At 36.1% G+C, this 22220-nt stretch overlaps 1 protein-coding gene across 6 annotated transcripts in view; it reads left to right on the plus strand.

Moving 5' to 3' along the window:
- Positions 1–22220, plus strand: part of LOC117409662 (nck-associated protein 1) — a 47219-nt gene that overhangs the window by 16502 nt on the left and 8497 nt on the right. For 5 of the 6 annotated variants that reach the window (XM_059032220.1, XM_059032221.1, XM_059032222.1 and 2 more), the window contains 18 exons: positions 919–975; positions 1063–1205; positions 1952–2042; positions 2366–2503; positions 3848–3896; positions 4311–4467; positions 4864–4920; positions 5693–5789; positions 6065–6171; positions 6535–6667; positions 11452–11533; positions 11763–11821; positions 15604–15749; positions 15973–16105; positions 17897–18016; positions 18383–18522; positions 21275–21406; positions 21783–22001. In XM_059032220.1, coding sequence (XP_058888203.1) covers positions 919–975; positions 1063–1205; positions 1952–2042; positions 2366–2503; positions 3848–3896; positions 4311–4467; positions 4864–4920; positions 5693–5789; positions 6065–6171; positions 6535–6667; positions 11452–11533; positions 11763–11821; positions 15604–15749; positions 15973–16105; positions 17897–18016; positions 18383–18522; positions 21275–21406; positions 21783–22001 — 2060 coding nt within the window. The remainder of the gene's footprint in view (positions 1–918; positions 976–1062; positions 1206–1951; positions 2043–2365; positions 2504–3847; positions 3897–4310; positions 4468–4863; positions 4921–5692; positions 5790–6064; positions 6172–6534; positions 6668–11451; positions 11534–11762; positions 11822–15603; positions 15750–15972; positions 16106–17896; positions 18017–18382; positions 18523–21274; positions 21407–21782; positions 22002–22220) is intronic. The other variant, XM_059032223.1, reaches the window with a different exon arrangement.

Raw genomic sequence — 22220 nt, forward strand, 5'->3', positions numbered from 1 at the left:
ATGGAATTGGTAAAACAGTCTGGTTGCTTGTCAGTGGTCACTGACGAGTCGACCGATGCCTAAGATCAGTATGGGTTATACATTGTATTTGTTTTACAAAACCTAGATGGTGAACATGCATCTTATGTACTAGAACTGACAGCTGTCCTTGCAGATACACTTTACCTACAGGCTGTTAATTACAGCACCGATTTTGATGATGTCAGTGCATTTATCTCTATATTTGATGTTTAATAATAATCTGTACACATAATTTATAAAATAGTTCCGTGCACATTCTGTGAAGTACGACACTTTACCCGTGACACTGCCGTGAATTTTAAAGAAAATTCCAGTGATTTTCACAGTGCCTTAATCAAGTGCCGTTTTATTTCTTCACCTGAGGACCGGGCAGTTAGTATTTATTTTCTGCAGGGTGCATGGCAAGCTGGAGAGGCTGGGTTCTCCCTCAGTGCATTTCATGCACGGGAGCCGGGTCTGTGTTTCAGCTTCTTACTTTTCATTCATCCTTTTCCTATTTTTGGAGGTAGGTGGCATTGCGCCACTGCAGTTGTTGCATTAACTATTCATCATTTTTATTTTTCCCCATCATGGTTTGGCGGCTTTGTCTTTTGGGTGGAGGTGGCCCTACGAGCCACTTCCTATCCGCAGCACTAGACTACATGATGTCATCGTGTTTTCGCTAGTCGGTCAACATTGCAGATAGCTGTCAGCACCCAAGGCCAAATTCATTATCATTAATTCGTCTGTTCAATTGCAATTTAAATCACATTAACAGTATAGTTACATAAATTTATTAAATTTATATCAATCCAACTTCCTAGAAAGAAACTGTATTTTCTGAACAGTGTACCCTAAACATTTTAACACATTTAATGTCTAGGATTCTGTTTGAAAATGTTCTTCCTTTTCTTTAAGGACCATGTTTCTGAACTCTTGAACACTATTGATGCGTGCCAAGTCTTCTTTGACATTGTAAGTTGTTTGAGTTTAATTACAGTAAAATACATAACACATGTTTGCAGATTGTCTAACTTCTGCTTGTTTACTTTTTTCTTACAGACAGTCAATTTCGATCTTACCAAGAACTACCTAGATTTAATTGTTGCCTACACTACACTGATGATGCTGCTGTCTCGGATTGAAGAAAGAAAAGCAATCATTGGACTGTACAATTATGCCCATGAAATGACACATGGGTCAAGGTATAGACTTTATTCCATTTTCTAATTATTAGTATTGCATGCTTTTTAAAAGCGGCTATTAGTCAAGGCAAAGGGGATATGGTGATATCTGGCATGCTTACATTTTCAGCTTAATCAGTTCTGGTGAAAGTTGTCTGAATATTCCTGAACACGGGGTGTCAGTTTTTTACATTTTATTTTGTTGGAAGTTATTTCTCATACTGTTAGTGTAGGTTTTGACACCAGATGAGGCTATGTCAGTCAGGTTCCATTACCAGTGTTGTCCAGTAAAAATAAAAAAATGAAAGGTTTCACTGCTACATTGTTTAAAGCCCTGACCATACAAAACATCCGCATCTTGCTTTTTGTTATGCTTTGTTATTTGTAATGCCAGGAAAGTTTGTATCTTTTTTATTTTTATATAAAAGTATGTTTGTTGTTCTACATGCTGTTTATGTAGACCTTGGGACCTGCTTTTTTATAGAACTGACATCTGTAATATTTGTTTTTATCCTTGCCCAGTGGGTATAATAATCCTCGCCAACCTTTATTCATAGATTCCTAGTTTCCTTAAGGCCTTACAGATAGCACTTGAAACTGTTTGTAACAAACTTGACAAATATGCATGTGATTGAGGACCCTCCATACATGTGTGTACTGCTTTAGTTTTGCAAAATAAATCTGTGTTAACACAAGAATCAAAACCATATCAAGTCTAGATTAATTGATAGATAGAAAGATATTTATTTTTTGTTTCAAATGGCCAGTGACCGAGAGTATCCCAGGCTTGGACAGATGATTGTTGACTATGAAAATCCTTTGAAGAAGATGATGGAAGAATTTGTGCCCCATAACAAGGTAAAAACCTTTTGGTATCTGCAAGATCTTCAAAATAATGTTGCACAGTGCAGCAAAGGCTTAGTAATAATTTGAATATATGCATATGTTCAAATTATTACTATACAAGTTTCAAAACTGGAATTGGAATTTAAGGGTTCTATAATGTATATCTTTGATTCATTACATTTTTAATTTTAATCTCTACTATTTTTTTCATGATGTGTCATTTAGATATTTGTTTCATCCATAGAATATATGTACAGTATATGTAAAATCATATTTTAGTACGCTGTATTTAATACTAATTTGTCAAAGCAACTTTTTTATTTTTATTTTTGCAGGCCTTGTCCGATGCATTGCTTTCACTTCAGATGGTGTATCCTCGGCGAAATCTCTCCGCTGATCAGTGGCGCAATGCCCAGTTACTCAGTCTTATAAGCGCTCCGAGCACAATGCTTAACCCTGCTCAATCAGACACTGTAAGACATGTTTCCTTGCCATACGTACTAGCTGAGGTTTCCAGCTTTGTTAAGTCTTAATTGATTAAATAGTTTGCTCTCAGTGTAACATTGCAGCCCAATTTGGATGCATTGGTCTTCCTCAGCTAGCAGGAATGTAAAGTTTCTATACAGAGAGTTGTAAGAAGGAGTCGATAGAGGTGTGGTGCGAGAGGGCAGCAGAGAGAACGGGGTTTGAACTGAGGTTTTGACGGAAGGAGACAGAGGGGTTTGGCGGAGCAGGAAGGGAATGGAGTGACAAAGAAGATGATAAAGTAGTGGTCAGAGATGTCGAGTGACAGAGAGGGTGGGGGGCAAGCAGTCCCCGGTGAAGACGACGTCCAGTTGACGGCCTGCTGCGTGAGTCGGGGGTGACGAGGAGAGACAAAAGGCAAAGGAGTGGAGAAGGGGGAGAAATCCAGCAGAGTGGATATGGTTGGAGAGGTGGATGTTGGTCACCTTGTAGAACAACAGGGATGGAGGGAGAGGGGAGGGAGGAGAGGAGGAAGACAAGAAGGAGGGCGATAGAGAACAATGAGGAGGCGGCAACAAGGGGAGGTGATTTCAACAGCATGAAACTCAAAGGTGCTAACAGAGTGAGAGGAGAGAACAGGGGGGACAGAAAAGAGCAGGGAGGGAGAGAGCAGAAGTCCTGTTCCCCCACCCCGTCCAAAGGGGCGAGGAGAGTGGGAGAGAACAGAGAGAGAGGAAAGGGCGGCTGGAGTGGCAGTGTTATCAGGGGAGATCCAGGTTCAGTGAGAGCTAGGAAGTCAAGAGAGAGGACGGAGGCAAAGGCAGAGATGAAGTCAGCCTTGCTGGAAGCCGAGCGACAGTTCCAGAGGGCGTCGGAGAGAGCACGGGTGTAGGGTGAACAGAGGAAAGGGGGAGAGACAGAGAGATGAGGTTGGAGGAGTTATATTTGTGGCAAGAGGGAGGAGACAGAGGACAGGAATGAGGGGAGAGTATTACGGGGATATTAAAGAGTCAAGGTAGGGAGCAGTAGAGGAAAGGAAGTAGAAAAGACTACAGGGGAGGGTGGTGCCAAGAGGGAGGCGAACAGATACAGGAGGAGCGAGTTGTGCCATTTCTTGGTTTCCAAAATCATTGCTAGTTCAGTATGTAACTATTAGACTTATTCATTGTCAAACAAATGCTGATATTTCATGAACCTTAGTGGCCCAGAAGGCATTTGTTCATTAAAAAAGGGGTTCATTGCATAGATGCTAAAGATTTAGCATTCATATTCGATTTCTGTGCTTCCAGATTGTTTTAACATTTTAGCATGGAGATTCTATAGTGAAGACTAACAATTTTGTTCCATTCCAGATGCCATGCGAATATCTTTCTCTGGATGCTATGGAGAAGTGGATTGTTTGTAAGTAAAATCTTCTTTTAAGATTCCTGGTTCTTCATATTAGTCTTTGTTTGGACTAGTAAGTAAACTGGAGCAGAATACATTATTGTATAAATGCCTAATTGTTCACAAGGTGGTCCATTCAGATGAAATATCTGTAGAATGTTCCTATATGCAAATATAAATAGTCTACATTATACATACAGTAAATATTATACATGAATTGATACCCTCCAATCTTTTATTTTTATCAGATACAAGATTAGGTAGAAATAATGCAGTTTTCTATGCTTTGGCTCAGTGCTGCCTCCCTGTGGTGAATTTAAATAGACAAACAAGCAAACATTTTACATGAAAAGAGCCAACGTTACTTTGATCAGGAAATACTAAGCAACTATATTTTACAAATAAAGCTTTTTTTTTTTTTTCCCCTAGTTGGGTTTATTTTGTGTCATGGAGTCCTGAACACGGATGCAGCTGCACTTAGTCTGTGGAAGCTTGCCCTTCAAAGCAGCTCTTGTCTCTGCCTCTATAGAGATGAAGTCTACCATATTCACAAATCTGCAGAAGACTTATTTGTGAACATTAGAGGGTAAGTCATTTAGTTATATAACTACCATAGAGTGACCCTTTGCATCGTGTCACAATTATCAGCATACAATATGTCTAATTTAGACAGGTATGTTTTAACTTTCACTTGTTTTTTTAGTGTTTACTTTCAGTTTATGTGTGTGAGGTCCAGTTATTTAATGTAGTTCAATTTTTTTTTTCCAGTTCAATTTAATGTACATAGTGTAGGGTTTATCTTTAAAATTGAACCATTTACATAACCTTTTTCTAATTTAGAGAAATCCTTGTAAATGTGTCCTTGTGTGATAGTGTTTGTAAACTGTTAGAGTAGTTAAATTGGAAATGTATATTGTGTTTTCAATGTCTGCAACGTGAAAGTTTGATGTTGTGATGTATTCTCTTTTTTTTTTTGTTTCAGCTACAACAAACGTATTACTGACATCAGAGAATGCAAAGAGGCTGCATTAGCACATGCGTAAGTATGCATTCCAGTATGTTGGTATATCTTGTTGCATTCAAAATGAATAAATATATATTCTCAAACAGACCTGTAGTACTGGTCATTTAGAAAAGAAAAAGAAAAAACAAACAAACATTGGAACTTGTTTAGAACTGGACATAATATATTATTTCTAAAGTCACAATTTAACTTGAGGCATTCTGAGCATTAAACAGTTGTTGTGACGATGTCATCTTTTATCTGAGACAGAGCAAAAAGTATTTCTAACAGATCTCGGAACGACCAGGGACATATTGGTCAGCAGATATTGAGGATAAGGTTTAAGACCATATAAGGCATAGGTAGTAAGAAGAAGAACTTTAAAATAAAAATAATAATAATAATAATAATAATAATAATAATAATAATAATAATAATAGCATCATTAATAAGACAAACTTGAATGAGATGGGTGCATTAATTGTATCAATTAAATATGTGATTAAAACTAAGATTAACTAAGATAAAAAAAAATTCAATCGCAATAATTTTTTTTAAATCGCTGGACAGCCCTAACGTACGTGTGTGTGTGTGTGTGTGTGTGTGTGTGTATATAAACATATAAACAAACACATACAAGTAAAGAATGACATTGTGACAGGTCTTCCCAGAAACAAAGCTGGTTATTGTAGTCATCAGTATATGCAAGCCTTTCAAGGCAGAATTCAAAGGTAATGTAGAAGCAGTAATATGTGACTGTACTCTGCTATAGATCTTTATTATTTTTTTATTATTGTTGTTCCTTAAGTGGATCCATGCACAGAGAAAGGCGCAAGTTTTTAAGGTCTGCGCTGAAAGAACTAGCCACAGTTCTTGCTGACCAACCTGGATTATTAGGCCCAAAGGTACTGTTGTCCATTTCTTTCCCATGCCAGAAAATTTACCATTTTGTATATTAAAACAGTTTTTAGTTCCTTGTGTAGTATGAAAGTTGCACTTTGTTGATCTCATGAAATGAAAATAATATAGTGTTGGTTACCAAATTTCCAATGTTCAGAATAACTTGAGGACTGTAGAAAATCTACAGGCTAAAAGTTACCGTATATCCAAATATAAATGTCATTTGTAATGTATTCTCCATTTATGGTAAATAAAATAGAATAATCCTAATTTCTTCTAGGCACTTTTTGTATTTATGGCTCTTTCCTTTGCCCGAGATGAAATTATTTGGCTTCTTCGCCATGCTGATAACATCCAGAAGAAAAGTGCAGATGATTTTATAGACAAGTAAGTGGGAGTAAATGTATGTGTACAGTGGTGCCCATAAGTATTGAAAAACTACTATCTGCGAAATTATCTAATTCATGTTGATATTTTTACCACTTGCGTAATGGGGCCAAGTACAGTATGCATGGTACCATATTATGAACAGTCAACAATTGTTATTTTAATTACATATTGTTACATACCAGTATTGTTAAAAAATAAAATCGTAATGAATGTAAAAAGTTTTGAAAACAATGTTATTAATGTTTTTTCATTTCTTGGATTCATTGTCTTGTGATGTTGTACACATCCTGTAAATCAAAGGTAATCATTCTTGACTAGCTCAAAGGAATTGTGCTCAGTTAGTGTCATTTCTTTTTTTAGGCATATTGCTGAATTGATATTTTACATGGAAGAACTGAGGGCACATGTGCGGAAATATGGACCAGTAATGCAGAGGTACTACGTGCAGTACTTATCTGGATTTGATGCTGTTGTACTGAATGAACTTGTTCAGGTAAGATATGCTAAATTCAACCCTATGTGTTGTGGTTATAAAATAAATTGCTTCAGAAAATTGGTATTCAAGTAATGTACGTACGTACATACATACATACATACATACATACATACATACATGCATACATACAGTAGAGTGTCAGTTATCCAATCTTTCATCAACCTTACTGTCTAATCAACCGAACGCACCTGTAATCATGTGATGAATTACGTGTGGTGTATTACACACACAGCTTTTGCTGCTAAAACAGCTACGAGATTTTAAATTGTTGCAGTTAAGCAAATTAAATCTGTCACCTCATTCTTGATTTTTCTTCGATTTCATCAGTAAGGGCTGGAGATCCTGTCTGTTATTGAGCAGCTAAGAACTTTTATTTTATTCATTTCAATTGCACGTTATTACAATGCCTTAACAGCAAGTATCAAAGTATAGAAACAGAATTTTTGAAGTTTAATGATTCCTAAAGTTCTGTAATGTGTTTACTGAATTGTATTCTTTTGATGATTTTCAAACTTGTATTTGCTATAAAATGTTAACATATAATGAATAACACAAATAAATGATCTAAACTGTGTTTTTCATTTATCCTTTATGCTCTGTGTACTACATACCCATGTTCAATATAGAGATAAAACAAAAATGCTGCTAATAGCAATAATAATCAGTAAACAGTAATTATCAAATAAAAATCAAACAACGTCAAAATGTGTGCCATTATCGACTTGCTCTGTGCCATGTATTGAAATGTTCAATACAACAGAACCCGGGGTTGCCTTCGCAACCACTGCACATTTTTCTTGTGTATTTTCTTTTGTTTTCATTTTCGTAGCAGACCCTGCACCTTTTTTGTGGTCTCTGCTTCCCTTGTGTTGGAGGGATAGTCACAAATGCGTGTACACAGCTACTTTGTGCAGGCATTGTGATGGATCTGGCTGCTGCAGACGCCTGCTTTATTGCCTTGTACCCAGTGCTGTGTTTTGATAGTATTTCGTCACAGCACTGCCATTTCAAACCAAACAGCTTCCCGTTTGCAGCTGGCTTACCTGTAAAGTAGCTGCATGTTCTTTTGTTTGTACCGTTTGTACTGTTCTTGGCTCCACATCCTCTTCATCATCATCGCTGAGTGATAAGTCAGCATCACTGTCGCTGGTATCGAAATCCTCCGAACCAACTTCACTCCCGTTGCTCATTATAGAAAGACTACGTACGTTGCCATGTTTAGCTTTCGCTAAAAACTATATAAACTACAACTAAACAAGTAAAACTAATAATAAAACAAAAAATAATCATTTAAAACACTATATATATACTTGTAAAAGTTGAATGGCTTCCCGCAATATATCTGTCTTCTAAACGCCCACAGGTAGATTGGAATCGCTACATGACATGCAATTGGATACAAATGTCACCTGACCCTCCCCCGACTTTCATTGCACATTCCACAGTACTAGCACTGCCTTAGAGAATGAAACCTGAAATGCTAGACTGAGAAACTGATCATAGAATAGAATGGGAAACTTGACATATGCAGGTACAGCATGGTACTGTAAGAGGGTTTTTATTTGACGTACGTGCGTACGTCATGGTGTTGAAGTGGTTAATACCGGTTTGATTATCCATACAAATCGATTATGCAAACTAGTATCGGTCCCAGTTAGTTCAGATAATTGACTGTAATGTATTGTGTGTGTGTGTGTGTGAGATTAACAGATTAACCCGCTTTATATCACGATTGCAGTGCAGGCATACTTAGTGATATAAAGCCGGTCATGATATAAACCGGGTTTCATGTTTGTCTATGACAGCACATTACGAGTGCGAGAAAAAAAAGAAATAAAATAACCATGAATTAAAGAGCAGTGTTTTAATACTGTACATTTAGTCGTTCTTTACTCTTAAACAAATGCATATAGTTTGCTACAGGACAAATACGTTTTGTATCATTATCTGGAATGAAACAGTTTGTCTCTCAAAAAAATGGCATGAATTGCCATCTGATGAGAGCTATCAATTAGGCGTTGCACTTGGTGGGGTGTTTTTTGCGAATAAGACTGTTAAAAAAGAAATTTGGTGACATTGGTGTTTTGTAACTGAACTGTATCCCGTTAAGACCGCCCACGCAGCATATGACAGGCTGTACAAAATGTCAGTTTATCAGCCGAGATGATTATTTGTTGTTCGTTGCGTTGGAAATTAATTTTATTCTGTGGTAACTTAGTAAAGCCCAGCAACGCAGCATTTGACAGGTTTCACAAAACGTGACAATAAGTTGGTTTGTGAGATGATATTAAGAGAGGTAATTTCTCAAAGAACCTATGGTGCATGGCAGGGAGTTTTTTGCAAAATCGTGATAATAACCGTGACATGATATTAAGCGCGGCGATATAAAACGGTTTCATCTTTTTGACCATTCTTCAACGCAAAATTGTTCAAGTTCATTCAAATTCCGAGGACTTCTCTTGTGCACAGCCTTTTTCGACTTGCTCCAAAGATTCTCAGTTGGGTTTAGATCGGGACTTTGACTAGGTCATTCCAGAACTTTGATTTTATGCTTCTTTAACCATTCTGAAGTATTGATGTGTGCTTCGGATCGTTGTGGTGATTGGACAATATCTTTTGGTATGCTATGGAATCCATTTTACCATGTATTAGAACTAAATTTCCTGTGCCATTAGAGGAACAACAGCCCCATAGAAGGATATTACCACCTCCATGCTTGACAGTAGGTATGGTGTTCTTTTCTTTGTACGCCTCACCAGACTTTCTCCAAATGTAACAACTATCGACGTGACCAAACAGTTCGATTTTTGTTTAATCACTCCACAAAACCTTTGACCAGAACTCATATCCATCATTCAAATTTGCAGTTGTGCAAACTTTAAGTGATTTGTCCTTGTGACGTTTTCTTAATAGTGGCTTTTTCATCGGCCTGCGACCATTGAGACCTTCACCATGCAATACTCAACCTATAGTTGAAATGGAAATCCCAGTCCCACTTGCAGCCAGTTCACTTTGAATATCTTTGGCAGTCAATCTCAGATTGTTATTAACCTTCCTCACAATTATTCTACTTGGTTGTTCTTGGTGAAAGAACCTTCTTTCTTCCAGACCAAGGGAGTGTTGTGACAGTACCATGAGTCTTGTACTTCTTGATAATAGAAACAACTATTGAAATTGGGTTACTCAAATGCTTAGAAATCTTCTTGTATCCTTCTCCAGCTTTATGACAATAAATAATTTTCTGCCTAAGATTAGATAGCTACTTTTTCCCATATTGACTTATTAGGTAATGACAGCAATCATCCTATGCCTAACCCTTTTATACTCTGTAAGAATGTTCACCTACTATCCAGCATTTTCTACATCTATTGCTTTTTTCCTCATCCACAAAAGCAAAACTTTTGCTACATTTCCACTGGGGTATGTAAACTTTTGACTACAACTGTATGTGTGTCTCTCTCTCTCTATCTCTATCTAATGTAACCACTAGATGGGGTGCAAGTGCTTAAGTACTTTTGAGAAATGAGTAAGGATTGAGGCAAAGATATGAGATTTAATGCTTCAAAGCAGTTCTCTAGCATAACTGGAGCTTTTTAAATATATATATATATATATATATATATATATATATATATATATATATATATATATATATATATATATATATACACACACACACTTGTGCAAAAGTCTTAGACGTTGAATTTTTCTACTATGATGCATTATGAGTGTCAACAATTTACTCAAAGCCTCCACCAGTGTTTTCTTCTATTATAACAACCTTGACTTTGCTTGAACAAAAGTTATTGTATTTCTTGCTCTTATTGTATTACTTGTATTGTAACACTTGAAATGTATTTGCTTACGATTGTAAGTCGCCCTGGATAAGGGCGTCTGCTAAGAAATAAATAATAATAATAATAATAATAAAGAAGGAAAAACATTGAGTGAAATAGCTCGCATCACTTGATTTTCAAGGTGTGGTATCTGACACATAATCAACAGGTACAGAGAAACATCATCTGTAATTGACAAACCCAGGACCAGAGCAACAGAACTGGCAGAAGGCACAAGTGTCGTTGTCCATCCATCAACAGTCCAAAGCACCTTTGACCACTGTGCTATAGTCCAATTTCTGTGTTCTTGTGCATATTTTAGCCTTTTAGTCTTGTTCCCCTTTCTTAACAGAGGTATTCTGATTTCAAGAGTGACCTTTGTATTGTTGATTTGATGGACAATGACACCTGTGCCTTCTGCCAGTTCTGTTGTCAATTCAACGCTTGTCTTCTTTCTATCCCTTAAGGATATTATCTTCACGTATTGCTCATCCTTGTTAGACAGCTTTTCCAGTCCTGGGTTTGTCAATTACAGATGATGTTTCTCTGTACTTGTTGATTATGCTTCGGATACCACACCTTGATAATCAAGTGATGCGAGCTATTTCACTCAATGTTTTTTTTCTTTATGCAAGTCAAGGTTGTTATAATAGTAGAAAACACTAGTGGAGGCTTTGAGTAAATTGTTGATGCTCATAATGCATCAGAGTAGAAAAATGCAAAATGTCTAAGACTTTTGCACAGCAGTGTCTGGGTCCCTCGTCGCTGTTACAATTATATATATATATATATATATATATATATATATATATATATATATATATATATATTGACAAGTGGCGATAGGCAACACTATTTCTATTATTGATATTATTTAATGTATTACTGTATCATTCCCCAAATGCTGGTTCAAAAAGTAAATATATTTGTTTCTGTTTATTTCAGAATCTGTCTGTCTGCCCTGAAGACGAATCAATCATCATGTCTTCATTTGTGAACACAATGACTTCCCTCGGTGTAAAACAAGGTTTGTTATATGCTGCAAATGTCAGTACAGTACTGTAATTAGTCAAAGATGATCAAAACTTCTGTTTAACAGTGGGTTAATATCTATTTTGATCAGTGTAGTTTTTATTGTCCTTATTTTTTTCTTGTTTAAACAGATTCATATTATCCATGGTATAGATGAGAAAATATGTTATGCTTTATAACTGAGTGAAAATGTAATTTATTTATTTATATATATATATTCTCAGTTGAAGATGGGGAGGTGTTTGATTTCAGAGGCATGAGGCTTGACTGGTTCAGATTGCAGGTAAGTCCCTATATGTAACTTTAGACACTAACTCTTGAAAAGGCCTGCGTGTATCATGTTGCCTTGTATTTTATCAATACTATTTGTCAATGGCTGTCACATGTCACAAGGCTTCTAAGTGCTTTTATAAAACCAGTATTTGATACTGCATCTCTGGGCTTTAGTTACCTGTTATCTCTGACTTCTCGCTGGATGTTGTATTATGTGTGATGGACTAAAATAAGACTTTCACAAAATAAGACTTTCAAGAAGAAAAAGAAAAGAAAAAAAAACTCTAAAGCAAAATTCACTGATTTATGGGCAGCATTAAGGCCAATGTTGTTTTGCAATCTCTAAAACGGCATTCTTTTTCCAAGGCAATTTTGTGACCGTTATGGACAGTGTTACACAACGTACAGATTTACCCAATGGTGGTGTTCTGGTTACCAAGCAAAAAAAAAAAAAAAAAAAAAATATATATATATATATATATATATATATAATAAATGAAAAGGTCATGTAATGTCAGATGTTTTATATTCATAACCTTGGACAATTTATTGAAACAGTGATTGTATTAAAGTTGGCTGCCATTTAGGTCAGTTGAATGTGACCCACGGTCTTTACTTCTTAAAACTTAAGCTTATGATACCCAGAAACGTTAAGACAAGTCTGACAGGCATTTTTCTGGCAGATTGGACCAGTGCTGCTTGAAAAAGGAGATGCACTGTACTCTCCAGTATTACTTCTGACTTTAAAAAAAAAAAAAAAAAAAAAAAAAGGAAAGGAATGTTTTTCTTTTATGTGATTTGTTTGATCTTTTAAACAGCAGTAGCTTAAAGAACACAGCCATGGGAGATAGAAGCAGAGAACAGCCAGAAGCAGTTTACTGAGAAGAGTTCTTGATTTTTTGTTTTTGGAAAAAGCTTGCAGGCTAGTTTGGAGAACCGGTTTTTATCACAGCTGCACAACTATTTTCTCAAGTCAGTGTTTTTATTCACGGACATGTTTCCCCACAGGTTATCAAAGCAAAGATATCTGGACAAGAAAAAACTAATATTTAAAGTTTTTGAATATTGTATTAATATTTAAAATAAATGATTTGCTAGCGCTTAGTGCAAATTTAAGGAATACACACTACATTTGAGCCAATGTGAGAACAGCTGTAACATCGGTTTGTGGGCAGCAAAATAAAATGTAGATTGATGCATTTTTGGAAGCTGTGATAGATTTTAAAAATAATCCATGCTTACTGATTTACAAAGTTAATTATAGTCTTCAAGCTAAGTGAAAGTATATCATTCCAATCATCGGTGGTATCAGTTAGTAATGGTTATAATTAGGGATTCTGTTTTTTAGTTTTTATTAATTATATTTTTCAGTGCTTATTTTTAGCTATTGAGTTTTATGTACTTTTTTTCAGGGCTTTTGCTTTTTATGTACTGTTTGAAATTATTGTTTTCAGTTAATTTCCAAAATGCTTGGGCGTTTTTTTCTGTCGCAAAATGTATTAACTTGACAGTACTTGCACACTTCAGTGTATCTTATTTCCTTTGCTGCCTTCAACAACGAAATCCTTATGGTCACGGCCGTATTCTTCTGGAGTTTGTGTGTGTGTGTAGACATTTTTTTACATTTTGGCTCAATTTGCAATTCTGTTTTAAATTCCACGAGCATGGGGCTCCCGAGTGGCGCATCCGGTAAAGGAGTGCAGGATGCGCCGTATAGCCTGGAGGTAACTGTTTCGAGTCCAAGCTAGTCCACTGCCGACCGTTGACAGAAGCTCCCAGGAGGCGGCGCACAATTGGCCAATTGGCTGAGTGCTGCCGGGTGGGTGGGTGTGCTTAGGCCAGCAACCGCTGTAGACTGGCTGGGCGCCTGCGAGCTTGCCTGTAAGCTGCCCAGAGCTGCGCTGTAGCTCTGGGTTGGCTGCATGGCAGACCTACAGAGTGAAAAGAAGCAGTCGGCTGATGGCACACGATTTGGAGGACAGCGTGTGTTTGTCTTCGCCTTTCTCGAGTTGGTGCAGAGGTGGTAGCGGTGAGCTGAGCTTAAAAATACAATTGGACATTTCAAATTGGGAGAAAAACAGAGTTAAATCAGTTGGCAATTTACTACATTTATAAACAAAAACAAAAAATAATAATTCCACATGCGTGTAAGTCAGGGGTGTCGAATCCTGGTCCTGGAGGGCCGGTGTCCCTCCTGGTTTTTGTTCCAACTGTTCCCTAAATTACTTAATTAGAACAGTAATTGGTAATAATTGATCCAATTAAGTAATTTAGGACACAGTTGGAACAAAAACCAGAAGGGACACCGGCCCTCCAGGACCAGGGTTGGAAAGTGTAAATACTACCTATCGTCCTACTGTAATACAGCTTTACATCTCGCAGGCAAGAACATCTTGTTTTTTTAAACATTTTGCAGTAAAGTTTCCCTTTTATGGCTTTTAAATATTGCAAGGTGAATGCCTTTTCTTACCACCTTTGATGCAGAACGCACTCTTTTGTAACCTAAAAAATCAATTGACTTAGTGCTTTTTTTGCTGGTCATCCAAATAGACTTTAGTGCAGGTTACAGATGGTTCAGAATGCAGCTCATGTTCTAACTAAAACAAAGTGTGCTGCAAATTACACCTGCATTGTAATAGCTTGTGTCCTAACAACACGAATCACACCCCTCATCCAAACAAACACAGGATTCTGTAATGTTTTTGTAAGCTAATTGATTTTTGTGGTTTATCTTGAATATGACATCTTGTGTGGTGTTCATTTGTATACCTACTGTAATTCTACATAAATGGGCAAAAGAGTTGAGTAATGACTCTCTTTCTCACTCCACAAGCTAATGTTGATTTTGCTGTTGCAATTGTTTTTACCCTTGTCTGTTGTACAGTATGTGGTGGGAATAAAATGTTGACACTGGCCATTTTAATGGTGATTGGGCTAGATCCCACACTGTATAAAGGATTAATGTTTGAAATGTGTTTTGTTGGACAGTGGTCTTGCTACCATCTCTAAAAAAAAAAAAAAAACATACAATACTGTTATATTTGAAGGTCTGACTTGTTTAGCTTTAAAAACTACATTATTTGTATTTTGGGATCAGCACCTGTTTAATGTAATTTTGCATGTGGTAAATTCTTGGCAGTAACCCTACAGTTGGCAGTAATTAAAAAAGCTGTTGTAGGTCATGTCTGATTAACGACTGGCTATTATTTTTTTGCACTGACGTAATGTCTGATTCTTTCAAAGGAATGAGTCTGATTTATTTTTTTGTTATAGGAATGTTACGCTGTATTTTTGGGAATCTAAACCACAATTTACATACCCTTAAAGCAGCAAGTGTTTCATTTAAATATGATTGTGCCTTCAAATACTTTAAGTAATTAACAGATGAATAAAGTGGAAATTTTGCATGTATATATGTTACATTTTTATTGAGAATCATGGGTTTTGACGTCCATGGTGGTCAATTAAATATCATTAAAAAATAAAAACCCATTTTGTTAGGAATTGTCACCCAATTCACCAACTTTCTTGGCATAGAGTTTGTGTGTGTGTGTGTGTGTGTGTGTGTGTGTGTGGAGGATCTTTCAATGTTATCCCCAAGACATTTAACTCTGGAGATTTAAATTGGTGTGCAAAAGAAAGAATCCAGGATAGTTTCAGAATTTCTATAGTGTTCGGTTTTGTTTTTCAAGTGCATTGATAGCTGTTGCCTTACTTACACTGAAAAATACAAACACTGCCTATTAAATATTAGTTTAGTCTACTAACTACAATTGTGTTTTTTTGGGATAGGCTTACACCAGTGTATCCAAGGCTTCACTGGGTTTGGCAGATCACAGAGAACTTGGCAAGATGATGAACACTATTATTTTTCATACTAAAATGGTGGACTCCTTGGTGGAAATGTTGGTGGAAACATCTGATCTTTCCATATTCTGGTAAGAAAAATGCATTAGATGTATCTATTGTTATTATAGCATTTATAGTGTTTAATAAAACACAGCTTAATATTACTAGAGTGGATACCAAAGGAGGAACCAAAGTGCTTTTTTTTTGACAAGTGATTTATGAATTTATTTTATTTTTTTGGTGCATTGGAAGTAATTGTATCTTTTAATTTTAGATATTTGCATAGAGTATAAAATGTATTTACTCTAATAGCTTTTACAGTCGTGCTTTTGAGAAGATGTTCCAGCAGTGCTTGGAGCTGCCTTCACAGTCCAGATACTCCATTTCTTTCCCGCTGGTTTGCACTCATTTCATGAGTTGTACCCACGAGTTGTGCCCCGAAGAGGTAAGAATTTAATAGTACATAACCAAAGTATGCATATTTGTATGTTACCATAAGAATGTACTGTACTGCACAGTAAAGCTAAATTGTCTGCATCAGCAATTTATTTGGTAGTCTTGGCTTTCCAATGATTGAGCCACAAGCTGATGTGTCTGTATATCCTCCAAGGTCATGCAAGTGAATGTACTATACTGTGACACGGGTTGCTTTGTTTTATGTTCACATTAAGGCAGCACTGTATATAATCTATACCAGTATATGTTTTACATATACTAGAGAGCATACAGGGTTTCTTTTCCATCACAAGTAGATTCAAAAGCAAATGGTTAATCTCCAGTACTACAGAGCAGCTTTTATTTTTCAGTCTTGATAGATCACTAATTTCAAAGAGGATAAACGGAAAAGGGTAGATTTTGAAACTGTCAAACATTCATTTAAAAAAAGGGATTACAAAAAACACATGGCAGCCTGGGAAATGACTGCTTTCTGTGCTTATTCGTGTCTAACTGATAGGGTGATCAATCTGTGAGAGCAGGAAAGTATCTTACTGAGACTCAGGAAAGGAATAGAGCCAATATATGTAACTGGAACATTTTGTAATACAAAGTCAGAAACTGAGTTTTTATTGTTATGTTTTACTCAACTAAAATTTCATAGCTGGAGAAGTTTGTAGTTTATATAAGGCTAGGAAAACATGCTTTAATGAATTGGCAATTCAACTAAATACAATGATAAGCTACAGCAAGTGACTAGGGGTTATGAACTAATCTGAAAGTGCAGTTACAACCTTTTTGATTAGGCTACTTTCATGGAACATGAAGTAGTGTTGTGTCCCGAAGCACAACACTGGTAGTGATCCAGCCTTGTAAATAAAATATACGTTTTTGTTTTTATTACTATTTCACTAACTGGCATGAAAAAAATGTCTAAAAGGCATTGTAATGTGCTCTTTTTTTCTTTACACAACTATGAATCTGAAAGCACTTAAAGGAATAAAAGAGATTTATTGAGCCATACAAGGCTTGGATTTCCCTTATTCAAACATTCAACTCCCTTTCTCAGCATGTCTCTAAAATGTTCCTCTATGTCCACTCTAGACAGCTTTAGACAGCTGCAAACATTATTTATGTTGGAGAAGCACTAAAAGTTTCCAAGAAAATTTCCATCAAGGGCAAAAAATCTCTTTGAGAACAATTTATAGTAACAGTAAAGATCAGGAAGTTTGCAGAAAAGGTCATGTTCAGCGCTAGTTAAAATTAGACGCAGCCTACTGATACCTATGTACAATATATAATATCGCTTTTCCATTATACATGTAATGTCTTTAGATGTAATAATATTGTAAATTGATCTGTACGATGCAAGGAAAACAAAACCTGGAAAAGTGAATTTTAATGTGGCGTTACACTTCACATTCTCAGCCAAAAGTAAAACTGCTGACTACAACAGGATGTGTGCTTCAATTAAACTGAAAGCTGAAAACAGTCTCTGAATTTAAAAAAAAACTTACATCTAGTCTTGCATAACATTGCCAATTAAGAACAGATTTTGAAATTCTGGCGTAATTATTTGTAGAATGTCTGAAATATAGATTAATGCCACTCTTTCTACAGAGACAGATAACTCCACTCAAAACTGTAAACTAGTAAACAAATCTATTGTCAATTTGTATATATAAGCTTTGATATAAAGCTTGTATCTCATAGTCTAGTCTGTATGACCTTCTATCAAACAGTAATGTAACATTTTTAAACTAACAGTAAATTCAATGTCTTTTTTTTCTTCTTTTTACAGCGACATCATATTGGAGATCGGAGTCTCTCTTTGTGTAACATGTTTTTGGATGAAATGGCAAAACAAGCTCGAAATCTCATTACAGACATCTGCACAGAACAATGCACTCTTAGTGACCAGGTAAAATGATGATTGGTGAAATGGTTTCAGAACTATTTTATAAAAATAAAACAATAAGATTTTAAACTTTTAAATTGTTTTGTTAGTTTGTATCCTTCTGCCACTGCAAATTAGTTCCTATACTTTGGCTGGGAAAACCACACAGTCATGTGATCTTGTTTAGCCAATCATGGTGTTTAATTTATCTAAGCCATTTGATAGTTTTCATTATTGAAATTGAAGTTCTCTAAACAGTACCGAAACATGTCTGTAGAAATATGCTCACTGACACTCCCCCCCCACACACACACACACCTAAAGTCATTATTTTTGTTATGGAAATGTAACAACTGTTCTATGGGATTTTCCTTTTACTCTTAAATGCAGTTACTGCCGAAACATTGTGCCAAAACCATCAGTCAAGCAGTGAACAAGAAGTCGAAAAAACAGACTGGAAAGAAAGGAGAACCTGAGCGAGAGAAGCCTGGAGTGGAGAGCATGAGAAAGAATAGGCTTCTAGTTACCAAGTGAGTAAACTGTGCCATTGTTCCCTTTTAATTTAACAGTACAAAGATTAAAAAGAACACACTTACCTTGGACTCTGTGGAAGACAAAAAACGTCTGTGTTTGGTTGGACTTTGTACTAACAGAAGTAGATTGGAGTAAAATAGAGAAAACCTCCACAGAGAAAGGATGGCTATTTTTAAATGTAGTAATAGGGGCGCAAAACAAATACATTCCAAAAGTAGACAAATCAAGTCTAAAACAAAATGGCCAAAATGGTTTAATAGATAAATTTAAAAAAATATTCAGAGAAAAAAGGCACTTTACAGAGTGTTTAAAAGGGACCAAGACAAAGTACACAGAAAGAGTACTTGAAACTGCAAGTGCAAGTCAAAAAGAAAGCTAGAAAGGCCAAGAGAGCTAGAAATGAACATTGCCAAGGAGGCTAAAACCAATTCCAACAAGTTTTTCCAATTTTGTAACCGCAAAAGAACATTCAAGGAGGAAGTAAAATGTCTAAGAGATACAAATAGCAACATCATAGATGAAGAGAAAAAAATAGCAAATATATTATATGATTACTTTTCACAAGTTTTTACAAAGGAGGATACGGACAGCATGCCCCACATGCTGACCTGTTCCTATCCAGATTTAAATAACTTCAGCATAAGAGGCAGAAGTGTTAAAGGGACTAGGAGCTCTTAAAATAAACACATCCCCTAGGGCCGCTGAGATCCACCCAATAGTACTCAAAGAAATGAAAAGTTATTTACAAACCTCTAACCAAGATCATGCAACAGTCTCTTGAGACAGGGGTTGTACCAACAGACTGGAGAATTGCAAACATAATACTGATCCACAAAAAGGGAGACGAAACCAAACCAGGTAACTACAGACCAATAAGCCTGACTTCTATTATATGTAAACTGTAATATTATCCAAAATGGATAATTACCTATATGGTAACAGTATCCTGGGACACAGTCAGCATGGTTTTAGGAAAGGGAGATAGTGTCTAACTAACCTGCTTGATCTTTTTGAGGATGCAACATCGACAATGGATAATTGCAAAGCATATGACATGGTTTATTTAGATTTCCAGAAAGCTTTGACAAAGTCCTGCATAAAAGATTAATTCTTAAACTGAACACTGTAGGGATTCAAGGACATGCATGCACATGGATTAGGGAGTGGTTAATATGTAGAAAACAAAATACTGATTAGAGGAGAAACCTCAAAATGGAACAAGGTAACCAGTGGAGTACCACAGGGACCAGTATTAGGTCCTCTGCTCTTCCTAATCTGCATTAATGACTTTGATTCTGGTATAGTAAGCAAACTTGTTTAAATTTGCAAACGACACAAAAATAGGAGGCGTGACAAACACTGTTGCAGCAGTAAAGGTCATTCAAAATGATCTAGACAACATTCAGAACTGGGCAGACACATGGCAAATGACATATAATATAGAAAAGTGTAAGGTACTGTACAAGGCAATAAGAATTTCCATTATAAATACCATATGGGAGACATTGAAATTGAAGATCTGGGAGTTTATGTTGACTCAGGAATGTCTTCATATAGACTATGGGGAAGCTGTAAAAAAGGCCAACAAAATGCTTGGATATATAGTAAAAAGTGTTGAATTTAAATCAAGGGAAGTAATGTTAAAACTTGACAATGCATTAGTAAAACCTCATCTAGAATATTGTTTTCAGTTCTGGTCACCTCACTACAAAAATGATATTGCTGCTCTAGAAAGAGTGCTAAGAAGAGTGACCAGAATCATTCCTGGTTAAAAAGACATATCATATGCAGACAGGCTAAAAGAATTGAATCTATTCAGTCTTGAACAAAGAAGACTACGCTGCGATCTGATTCAAGCATTCAAAATTCTAAAAGGTATTGCCAATGTCGACCCAGGCGACTTTTTCTACCTGAAAAAAGAAACAAGGACCAGGGGTCACAAATGGAGATTCAAAACATAAAATAGGAGGCACATTTTTACACAGAGAATTGTGGGAGTCTGTAACGAACTCCCCAGTAATGGTGTTGAAGCTGACACCCTGAGATCCTTCAAGAAGCTGCTTGATGAGATTCTGGGATCAATAAGCTACTAACAACCAAACGAGCAAGATGGGCCGAATGGCCTCCTCTCGTTTGTAAACTTTCTTATGTTGTTACTGTAAAAACATTAATTGACATTTTGAATGAATCATAATATTTACAGTATTACAGACTTTAAATACTGTGCTGCAAATAGAGCTTGTGGTGTGGGAGAGACCACCATAACAGCCTAGTTTCTTGGTAAAGAGAAAGGTTGGTGTACTCAGTAGAGCTCTAGGCAAGAGACGTTGAGCTGTATTAAGACCCCCAAATCAGAGCTTGGTGAGGTGGAGTAGACAGGATGCTGATTTAATCAGCCACGTGTTAGGACTGTCATTGTTATAACAGGGATGGAGGGATTGTGGGTAGGGTTAGAGTAGTCGTGGTAACCCGGGTGGTGTGTATCAAAGGATACTTGCCAAACAGCAAGGCATACATGGCATAGCACCTTGCTGTTCATCCATTGATGAAGGTGTTGAAATGCTTTCTTTTTTCTTTAATGAAGAAAATCCATTATGGCTTGAGAGAAAATGAATTATTCCTATAATTTATGAGGGAAGGCTAATCTGATTTTAAATGTTGATGCTGATTTACAATGTTAAATATCCAAAGAAAATGGTCTTCTGCTTTTTGTTAATGCTGGTGGTTGTGTTTATTTATTTGTTTTAGCTTGGACAAACTACACACTGCTCTTTCTGAACTTTGTTTCTCTATCAATTATGTACCAAATATGGTTGTTTGGGAGCACACCTTCACTCCAAGGGAATATTTGACTTCACATCTGGAAATCCGCTTCACCAAGTAAGTCAGACTCGGTTATTTAGTTACAGCTACCATTACATTTAAACACTTGTCAATTCAAGGTGTTCAGGAAATAGTTTCTAAGAGTTTCTAATCCCTCTGTAATGCTGCTAGGGATTTTCAAAGAGTAAATGAGTACCTGGCTCTTACTTGGATTTTAAATATATCTTTCTAACAAGATTATGATATGTTTTACATTGTTTTCAAACATGCTGCAATGATTTACCTAGTAGGTTATGAAATATGTTCTAATGTAAAAAATAAAAAACACACACACTATATATATGTGTGTGTGTGTAATTTTGTTTTATATAATTTTATTTATTTTTAAATAAAGATCATAATGTAAACAAATGTTGATTCAAATTAATTTCAGATCCATTGTTGGGATGACTATGTACAATCAGGCAACACAAGAGATTGCAAAGCCCTCTGAACTGTTGACAAGTGTAAGGGCTTACATGACAGTGCTACAGTCCATTGAAAACTATGTACAAATTGACATTACAAGAGTGTTCAACAACGTCCTCCTACAGCAAACCCAGCATTTGGATAGTCATGGAGAGCCTACGATAACCAGCCTGTACACCAACTGGTTAGTGCTTAAAGAATCATATCATGTATTCGATTTCTATCAGAAACATTAGCTATGTTAAATTTATTTCTAATGTTTAACTTTACAATTTTTTTTTTTTTGTGAAATGCATAGTTGTTTGTGAAATGCATAGTTACTCCTGCATTACTAATTTAAATGTAAATGCAAATTCCAATTTAAAGGAGGTTTGAAGGAGGTGTGGGTCCATGTCACTACATT

The sequence above is a fragment of the Acipenser ruthenus genome, chromosome 10 (genome assembly GCF_902713425.1).
Source record: "Acipenser ruthenus chromosome 10, fAciRut3.2 maternal haplotype, whole genome shotgun sequence".
NCBI classification, from domain to species: domain Eukaryota; kingdom Metazoa; phylum Chordata; class Actinopteri; order Acipenseriformes; family Acipenseridae; genus Acipenser; species Acipenser ruthenus.